Genomic DNA, 11056 nt, shown 5'->3' on the forward strand with positions numbered 1-11056 from the left:
AGATTCAAGCTTTAACAATACTGTAAATATTAACATTACAATTAAAAGACTCTTTTTGATACACATCTGTTTGCAGATTCTACAAGAATATCCTCCAAAGAATTAAACTGTAAAATACTTCAAGGGATAGTTCACCCGAAAAATTGAAATCTGATATCATTTACTGTCATTATTTACACAAATGACAATATTTTGAGAAATTGTCTTGTGATTTTTTTTTAATCACACAATAGACGTCTATAGCCTGATTTGGACAGTAATTGTCTGTAAAAATAAATTTACATATCACCTCAGTGATAAAACTCATGGATTCAGATGGCGATTTATTCACAGTGGAGGAGCGAGTTTTGTTATCCTACGAACCCGGGAACACTCTGCTCACGTGGCCAGACACATGTGTCTGCTGTAAATAAAATGAATTTTATTTACAAATTTATTGTTATTATTGTGTAAAATGTATTTATACATATTTATATATTTATGTTTGAGAGTGCTCAAAAAGGGTTTAAACTGAATTTTGAATCTATTTCTTTTCGCAAACTCAGAGATGTGAATTTGGAAGGCAATTATTCGGCTGGGGATTTTTACGGGGGGGAGTGCGATATAACCCCTGACATTCTGGATTTGGACAGCAGTTAAATCACTGACTACCCCCTGTAAATGGTGAAAATCACTTACATCCCTATGAGAAACAATAACCGTCCAAATAGGGCTTATGATAACAAACCGGTTTGGTTACCAACATTTCTTAAGAAATTTTTTCTTAAGAAGAAATAAAAATCATATAAGTTTGGAATATCATGAGAGCAAGTACCATACTGACCTGAATATTAGACGACCCTGATTATAAGACGACCCCCCTTTTTCCAGATGTACCTTTTGGAAAAAGGCTTTTTGAAAACCAATTCTTGTTTTTTCTCTCTCTATAAAACACATTTTTTTCTTAAATTATTTTCATATTGCATATTTTTCCTATTTTAATTTTTGTTTTGAAAGTATGGTAAATACTGGTAAAATGTCAATGACATTTAAAAATATAGACTTTTTGATATACCATCAAAATAACAGGTAGCCCATGTGAATTATATAACATATCATAGTAGCCTACCAAAGTTTTATTAACTGTAGAAGTGAAATCTTATAGTAGTCTTCAAATCTGGGTACTGTTTTATATTTTTAAATCACTTAAAGAGGAAGTTTGGTCCCATCAGGCTAACATGACGGTCAGGACTCATGCCGCTGTAAGCTTTTCTTTTTCTTTTGTTTTCACTCGCGATCTTTACAACACACAAAACATTACATATTTCATGGCACACTCGTTTTATGCGTGTTTGGCGCCACCTATTGTCGTGGGTCTAATATTGACATGCCAAAGTCTAGACCAGGGGATCCTGGAATGCTGAGTTTAGCTCCAACTTGCCTCATCACACCTGCCTGCAAGTTTCAAGTACTGGTGCATCTCAAAAAATTAGAATATTGTGAAAAAGTTCATTATTTTTTGTAACATTTCAAAAAATGAAACTTTCATATTCTAGATTCATTACATGTAAAGTTAAACATTTCAAAAGTTTTTTTGTTTTAATTTTGATGATTAGAGCTTACAGCTCATGAAAGTCAAAAACCCAGTATCTCAAATATTAGAATATTTCCGAAGATCAATTAAAAAAAAAGATTTGCAAATCAGAAAAGTCAAGTTGTTTAAAGTATGTTGATTTCTGCACTCAACACTTGGTCGGGGCTCATTTAGCCCAAACTCCAGCATCAGTGAGGGGTTGCATGGAAGCGATCAACCTGTGGCTCTGCTGAGGCATTATTGAGACTTCAGCTCATCTGTATTGTTAGAGCCATTGTTTCTCATCTTCCTCTTGACAATAGATTCCATATGGGGTTCAGGTCAGGCATGTTGGCTGGCCAATCAAGCAAAGTAATATCATGGCCAGCAAACCACTTGGAAGTGTTTTTGGCAGTGTGGGCAGTTGCTAAAGTCCTGCTCGAAAAGGACATCAGCATCTCCATAAAGCTCGTCAGCAGATGGAACCATAAAGTGCTCCAAAATCTCCTGGTAGACGGCTGCATTGACTTTGGACTTGATAAACTTCACACTGGACTTCAAGCAACATGGATTCTGTGCCTCTCCACTCTTCTTCCAGATTTCAGACCTTGATTTCCAAATGAAATGCAAAATTTACTTTCATCTGAAAAGTGGACTTTGGACCACTGAGCAACAGTCCAGTTCTTTTTCTCCACAGCCCAGGTGAGACGCTTCTGACGTTGTCTCTGGTTCAGAAGTGGCTTGGTGGGGGGAGGAAGATGGCGTCGTAGAGCAGACAGGCATTTTGGCGCGCTCCCGTGACAGTTCAAATATTCAGTTAATTTATATTTTCATTCAGTGAAATCATTCTGCTTGGTTGGAGGGTTACTGTGCCATGTCTTTAGATCAATATTTTTAAAAAAGGATCTAACAGAACGCCCAAAGCTAAGAAGATTGTGCCGAAAAGTTCTACCATCAGCGGCGTCGAGCAGGATGTTAATATGGACGACGCGAGCATGGCATGAATAGTCGTGAGGAGGAAAGCTCCAACTCCATCTTTGCTCAAGCTTTGGACAAATTAACCGAAAACATTACGAAGGTAATAGATGAGAAAGTGAATACTGTCCTATCCGCGATAAACGATCAAACAGTTCAGTTTCAGCCCTTGGTCGAGCGAGTGGGCGAAGCGGATCGCCAGTGTGGAGAATTCGACCGAATGCCTGCAAGCTACAGTGGCTGACCTTCAAAAAAAAAAGTGAGCGACATGTCAGCGCATATCGACGATCTGGAGAATCGAGGGCGCAGGTGCAATTTGCGTATACTTGGGTTGCATTTCTTCGAAAAGTGGCTACCCGATTACTTGAAGATTACAACGAAAGCAGGGTGAATCAAGCTTGATCGTGCTCGTCGCTCTTTGGCGCCATTGCCAGGACCTGCGCAACGACCCAGACCCGTCATCATAAAGTTCCATAACTTTACGGACAAGCAGCGAGTGTTGAACGCAGCTCGTCATGTGGGCACGGATCCCGAGAGGAGCGCTGATGCAGGACCGAGGATTTAATTCTTCCAACGATTATTCTGCGATGGTGATAAAGAAACGCAAAGCTTTCGACAAAAAACGACTGCAGAAGATGAAGATCGAATATGCCCTGTTGTATCCTGCAACTCTGAGGTTGATCATCAACAGGACAATGAAGCGCTTCGCCTAACTGGATGACGTGACAGCGTTCGTTGACAGCCTGGGCTAGCATGACAAACTTTCGCGGGTAGTTACTTGGTAACGTTACATGAACAAAATAATTCACTGAGTGAAGAAGTTGTATCATGTTGCTGATAGCTTGGTGAGGTTTGTGTTTACCCTATGGTCAAGGATGTGGGTGGTGTTTGGGAGGTAGGCAGCTGCCTGCAGAAGAAAAGAGTAAGAATAGTCCTTCCTGCATGTTTGTTTCCTTGTATAGTTTTGTGTGTTTTATTATTTTTGTTTAAAGCTCAGATTTCTGAAGGGTACACTTACAGGAATATATTTTGTGATTATGTGTATTATGTATACACTGATTGTCTGTACAGTATTCAATGTCGAGTGCTTAGGATTTGTACTTGGAATATTCGAGGAATCCATAATCCTGTAAAACGAAGATACTTACTTTTTTGAAAAAAGGAAATATCGAAATTGCTCTTTTACAAGAGACTCATTTGAGTAACGTAGAACATTTAAAATTACAACAGGGTGTTTTTGGGCAGATTTATTTTTCATCTTTTATATCTAGAAGTAGAGGTGTTCTATTCTCATTAAACGTAATTTACCATTCAAAGTTTTAAACTGCATTAAAGATAGAGACGGTCGCTATGTTATTATTGAAGGTGTGTGGCAAGGTAAAACTATTCTCATACTAAACATGAATTATCCTGAAGCTCATCCATCTGACTTTGTTACTAAAGTGTTTTTGGACATGATTGCCAGGCCAGCATCTATTGTTGGGGGAGATTTTAATTGTGTAATTAATCCTCTTGTAGATCAGCACCCACATAGCTCTGCATCTCTAACTGCTCAGGCGAGATCTCTTCAGAATATTTGTCAAGATCTTGGTTTTGTATATGTCTGGAGAACTACAAGGAATATATATTTTTTTTTCTACTTCCTATTATTGTTAGTCAAGGTTAGATTACTTTTCAGTGCCGAAAACAGATTTGCATTTGGTAGTATTATCTTGTAATATAGAAAGTATTTTACTGTCAGATCATGCCAGTGTCACTATGGAGCTTCAATTTACAGAGTGCTGTACATTCACTCCCCCACCTACAATCCCTGCCAGCCCGAGACTCAAAATCGCAACCTTTGGAATACAAGTCCGACTCTCTAACCATTAGACCACGACTTCCCCAATACTAATATTGGAGACTTTCATATGGAGTAAACGCAAACCTAGATTAAAATTATCAGTACTTTACCTGCCAAGATCTGGGGTGGGGGGGGGGGGGGGGGGGGGTCTAGATTTTCCAAATATTAAGATGTACCGGTTAAGTTCCCACCTGAGATACATTGCAGAGTGGGTTAGGAATGATTCCTCCTCTACTTGGTTAGATATTGAATCCTCCTTTTCACAATTTCCTTTAAGAGCTCTTTTTGTTAAGAGCTTTCAAAACATAAGAGATATGATAATCCAATTATAGTTAATACTCTGAAAGCATGGAGATCAGTCTGTAGGCTTGAAGGTAGATCTATATTTACCTCTTTCTTTACCCCAATATTAAACATCCCTGATTTCACCCCAGGAATTTTGGATGATGGTTTTAAACACTGGTGTAATTTGGGACTTGTCAGTCTTGGGGATGTTTTCAGATAATAAAATGTCATTTGTGGAGTTAACTCAGAAGTACCAGTTGTTCAAATATGATTTTTTTTTAATTCCTCGAATTGAGACATATTACTAAAAACACAACACTTGTTAGTATTTGTGAGATCTTCTATTGAGAGGTTATTATTTTTATCAGAGAAAAATGTCTTTGGGTAGATTTTATGGTGCTGTGTGTTCAATTTCTTCTGCTGATACACAGAGAATTAAAACTAAATGGGAGGAAGTTAGCTACTGATATTGATGATGAAACATGGGATGACATTTGGTCTTTTGCTAAGAAAATATCTGTTTGTACACGTACGAGAGAAATACAATTTAAAATCATACATAGACTCCATTTTTCTCCTAACCGCGTCTAAAATGTAAAACTGAAGTAGGTACTTTAACACATTGTCTGTGGTCATGTAACAGACTGCAAAGGTGTTGGTTTTTGGTGCTGGGGGAAATGGAATTGTATAATATTCTCTCCTTTGCTGCCAGAAAAAATATTTTATTTAATTGGATTAGTGATAAATCTCCATCACTTAAAGGTTGGCATAAGATCATTTTTGAGCTGATTCCCCTGGAGCGTCTTACCTATGCATTACATCAAAAAACAGGTCAGTTTTATAAAGTCTGGACTCCATATCTGGACTATATTGAACCTCATCTTCGCCCTATTATACTACAAGGAATATTGTAATTGTGTAATTCTCTGGACATTTAACTTTTCTGCTGTATTAATTTTTTTTTCTTTCCCTAATCTGTTATATGTGGGGTAGTCCTGTTTTATGTAAAAATCTGAGCTATTTGTGGGGGCTTTTTTGTTTGTTTGTTGTTTTGGGTGATGTCTTGTTACTTTTGTATAACAGTGAAAATTTTATAAAAATAGTAATAATATATAAAAAAAAAAAAGAAGACATCTGAGCGTGGTGTCTCTTGATGCACTGACTCCAGCTTCAGTCCACTCCTTGTGAAGCTCTCCCAAGTGTTTGAATTGGCTTTGCTTGACAGTATTCTCAAACTTGCGGTCATCCCTGTTGCTTGTGCACCTTTTCCTTGTAATTTACCTTGTGCACCTTTCAGTAATGACCCTCTGTGGCTTACCCTCTTTGTGGAGGGCATCAATGTTCATCTTCTGGATCATTGCCAAGTCAGCAGTCTTCCCCATTATTGTGGTTTCAAAGAACAAGAGATACCCAGAATTTAAACTGTAGTTATGGTCATTTAATGAAACTCAAAACATAAATATTCTAATATTTTGAGATACTGGATTTTTTACTTTCATGAGCTGTAAGCTCTAATCATCAATTTAAAAAAGATTTTTAAAATGTTTTACTTTACATGTAATGAATCTAAGTTTAACTTTTTTGAAATAAGGTACAAAAAATGAACTTTTTTCACGATATTCAAATTTTTTTAGATGCACCTGTAGTAAGACCTTGATTAGCTGCTTCAGGTGTGTTTAATTAGGGTTGGAGCTAAACTCTGCAGGACACCGGCCCTCCAGGACCGAGTTTGGACACCCCTGGTCTAGACCATGAATATAAGACGACCGCGTTTTTTCAGATGCATTTCCAAGAAAAAAAACATCTTATAGTCAGGTAAATACGGTAAATCAGGAGAAAATTTTCATTTTGGGTGAACTGCCCCTTTAAATCAATGTCGAAAGCCTGACAATATCAACTGTACTAACGTTTTAGTGTTGTTGGGCATTGATGCAGCTCATTTCATAACACTCCTGTTCCCGATATCAACAAACATACTGGCATACCCAACCAGAAATATACCGTCTAATTACTGCTTTGTGTTTTTGAACAATCTGAGCCAAGCATTCTCAGAGCCTTCTCAGCAAACCTAATGAATGCAAACATTGTTGCTGTCAGTCAAACTATCAGCACAAAGGCAACCTGAAATGGAACAAACGGGCAGTTAACACATCTCATTTGTATTCTGTACAGGAAAACTGTTCTCCTAATAACAGTGAACAAAGGTTTACCATCTCATGAACACTAGAAAAAAATAAGCAGTTCTGTCACTAAACGTTTTGTGTAAATAAGTACGTCAGACTGACCTCAGAACTGAGCAAGCACACATGCAGTTGCATGTGCAAACGCACATTTCCACATGCAAAACTGGGAATGAAAGCAGGTAGGGTGCTTAGAGTGAGAGGCCTGATAACCGATTGACACGTGCCACAATTTTAGACCAGGACTAAAATAGAAGGCATGTGATTTTCCCCTCCATTGCAGTCTCAATAAAGGTCCTATAGCACACTAATGAGACGCAATAAAACCTTCACCCTCACAAGCACACACACACCACATCCACACTGGGCCACACACCTGATGCTTTCAAATTTTTATTGTGCTGACTGTCCTGAAAATTTAAGATCTACAATAAACCTGTATGGATTTATTTTCTTCTGATGAACACAACAGAAGATATGTTTAAGAATGTGGGTAACCAAACGTTTTCGGGTCCCCACTTATTCCATAGTATTTTTTTCTCCATACTATGAAAGTCAAGAGGGACCAGCAACAGTTTGGTTACCACCATTCTTCAAAATATCTTCTTTTATGAGTTCAGAACACACCTCCTTGATTAATTATGATGGTGACGCAGAACAATGGCATGTTGAGGGGAAATCGTGATGCCACAATTCTTCCGATTTCAAATCCAGGCATTTCAGAAGGGTAGAACAGAATAATACATATTTAAACTGGGGAGTCAAAAACATTTTTATTTTATTTTTTTATTACTGAATCAAAACTTTTGAATGGTAGGGCATTCAAACTAACTGATAGGATATTTAATATCTACAATATACATCATTTATGTGGGGGTGTGACCATCTTCACCAAAGCAGATCATCATGTGCCATCGCTGCTGTCAGGTCTCACATAAATATCCCTGTGCCCACATCCTCTCATGTTATTACATGAAGCTTATAAAACATAATCCAACAGAAATTACTTTATTTTCTACAAGTTAAACAAAACAGAACAATACGGCACATCTCAGCAGTAGGCAACTTAAACTGGAAGACTAGTTAAGGCGAGACACTACAGGTGAATAGGGTAAAATTTTTAACTAGCAGATATCACCATGAAACTTTCCCAGTTGATTACCTACATTAAGATGAGAAAAAAATGTATTACAAAGTTTCTGTAATTTTATGTTTAAATATGCAAATTAGGCATTATCTAATTAAATATGCGCTAATTTGCATATATTTTAAAAAACGAAATCTCAGAATTGGATAAAGCCAGGTTCAAAATTCTTTTTTCATTTTGTTCACATATTACATGGGAAAAAAATTACAGAGGGATTTATGGATATCTACTTTTGTTATCCTGTAAATCAGAATATACTGTCAATAGCCTTAAAAAATGTATTTTCGCCATGTTTTTTGGAATAAAATGTTATATAAATCAGGTTAGGAATAATATATTTACAAATCCCTCTGTAATTGTCTTCATAATATAACTAGGTACAAGACTGGAACGTTTGGTGTATATAGGTGCTACTGAAGTGGAGATTTCGGACTTGGAGTATGAGAGAAAAGTCATTTTGAGAAAACGGGCTTTAAAGATTTATATTGTAAAAATCCACACATTTTTATATGAAAACATTGCTAACAAGCAAAACAACTGGCCAAGTAATTGTTTATAACAATGTAGACCATGAACAATGACAACTGAATAAAACAACATTGCCAAATAAGACCTTCAACTAACCACAGAGAACCACAAATACAGACACAAACTTATCATCAGAACTGCAACTCTAGTCATCTATGTCCATCGGAACACAAAGTCCACCCATGAGGGTTGAAAGCCTAGCTATCCATGCCTGCACCATATGTAGGCCCCTCACCCCTCTCTTGCTGATGCCTTTTCAGCTTTTTAGCTGTGCTCAGAGTCTTTCTGCAATGTTTTACACTCTCAGACCGGATGGATTCGGCTTTTGTGATCCTCAGCATGTCGGTTTCCCTGATTGTGGTGACTGTAACGACAGTGCTTTCCAGCCAAAGCTTATCCATAATGGCAAGCATGGCAGAGGCCCCCTCATTAAAAGTGTGATGATCCCAATCCCATAGTGTGATGTGAACCCTCTTTTCTGCCAAGTGCCATCAAAAGACACACTGATATTTATCACCGCATCTGCATCCTCTCTCAGCAACTCTGCCACATCTGCATCAATATCTGCATAGGCCTGCCTGACCTGCTCCCTGGTCCTGTGAAGTGACTCAAGACCTCTCTCAATTTATGCCACTAAAATGAAATGTGTATTGTATCAATAACTGTTCATTTGTTTTGTTTTTATAGATACAGCACACAGAAATCTGTACTGTAAAAGTAAAACTGACCACCGCAACACAACATAATGAATGAGATGGCACTTTATTCTATTCTTATAAATCTTATAAATAAATAAATATTTCATCCATACAAAACAAATATTGTTACAGTAATGTTATAATATGTTAGAAGGTGGTAACAGCCACACGTATTGGGCTATTTCTGACATTAGAAATTCTAAACCTCCCATCGACAGCTTACGTTCAGATGCGCTTCCCGAGGGCATTTCACTGGGTAATCCATCACTAATTTTCCTTTTCCCCCTTGCAAGTGACAACTGCTGTACTCTTTTCGATGATTGACGCGAAGTCATTTTCATTCATTCACTCAAAAGATCCCGCGGAAAGCTTAACCAAACAAGGAAGCGTCAACGCATACCATGTCATGTGACGATTCTGAACGAATCACGTTGTCAGAAATTGTCTTCAGCCAATGAGATTGCGCATTTAGAGTTAAATCCCCTCTTTTACTTTCACAATTGGTTGCTGATAAAAAGCAAATGACCATATTTGGATCCGACAGCATTGTAGAGAAGAGAGAGAGCTTTCCAGCAGTATACGTGATGACTGGGTACAGGCAGAGATCGCGGAGCAGCATGTTGATTTAGAACGCCAACTTTTGTTGAATTTATGAGAAATCTACAGACGCAAACAGACAAAGTGCAGTAAAATAAAGACCTAAATGTGTATTTCGGACTTTTTTTCACCACAAGTCTAAAAGAAGACATGTTATTGAAGACAAATATCCAAAAATCTCAAAATTGACCAATAAAAAAAAAACGATGTTTTTGCCTGCCGTGTCTCGCCTTAAATGCTTAAAGACCTCAAGTCATAACAAAGAACATTTTACAATAGGATTAGAGTTTTGGTTTTTTTCTACCATATAAGGTTCCTCTGTGACTTCTAACAGAAAAGCACAAAAGTTAACCTGAGGGTTAACTGCCGAAAACACCTGCTACACTACTCCCTGGGGATGAGCACACACTTATATTCACCACAGTTTAATCATTTTTGAACTGCAACCAGCTCATGAAACCTGTCGAACATGACTCTGTGACTAAACATATAGATCTTCATGTGAAAACTTCTATAGTGTTCGCATTGCGTATATTGTTGACTATGGACACCTGTAGCTTCAGATAGCCTGTTGCATTATTACACAACATAATTCCACCAAAATAAGTTTGGACAAACATCTAAATAACTAATATCAAAGAAAAGGCACCAACCGGCCCATGCATAAATGGTACGGAGACATGTCGGCTTACCGTGTAAAAGCCAATCCTACACAGGGCTACTGAGAGCTGAATGTGTTCTGACATCGTCCCCAGCAACAGCGTTCCCCCAGACAACAAACAAGCCGAGCCAGAGTAACTGGATGAGGACAGGAGGAGGGCGGCTTTGAAGAGGGAACACAGAAAGACACTATACAAAGACAGAGAATCAATGGTTCTTCCTCAAATAAAAGGAGGGAGAAAAGAGGAAACAGTTCTGTTCATCCTCCATTCATAAATAAACAAGAGCTAGAGGTGGGTAAACACTTGAGAAGAGAGAGAGAGAGGAAGATAACAACTAAAGGGCATTAGTTGAGCGCAGTCTCAAGAGATTATCAGATCAGTGACTCGTACTGCAAAATAAAACTGCTAATTGGATTAGTTACTTTTACACACCTACACACAATAAATGATATAGAACAATAATTGTAAAAAATGTGAAGACTGTCAGTAATGCACTTAAGCTTGACTGAAATAATCACATTATATGTTCTGATGAGCTACAGCATATATTAATGTTAAATGTGTTAACAGTTCTCTCTTCCCTTTATTA

The 11056-nt window shown here is 37.7% G+C and overlaps 1 protein-coding gene across 1 annotated transcript in view; it reads right to left on the reverse strand.

Moving 5' to 3' along the window:
* Positions 1–10746, reverse strand: part of LOC306869953 (ADP-ribosylation factor-like protein 15) — a 127127-nt gene extending 116381 nt beyond the window's left edge. The window contains exon 1 of the mRNA XM_079416925.1: positions 10498–10746. Coding sequence (XP_079273051.1) covers positions 10498–10551 — 54 coding nt within the window. The 5' untranslated portion in view covers positions 10552–10746. The remainder of the gene's footprint in view (positions 1–10497) is intronic.
* Positions 10747–11056: the final 310 nt, after the last annotated feature.

This window comes from Barbus barbus, assembly GCF_936440315.1.
Source record: "Barbus barbus genome assembly, chromosome: 5".
Taxonomy (NCBI): domain Eukaryota; kingdom Metazoa; phylum Chordata; class Actinopteri; order Cypriniformes; family Cyprinidae; genus Barbus; species Barbus barbus.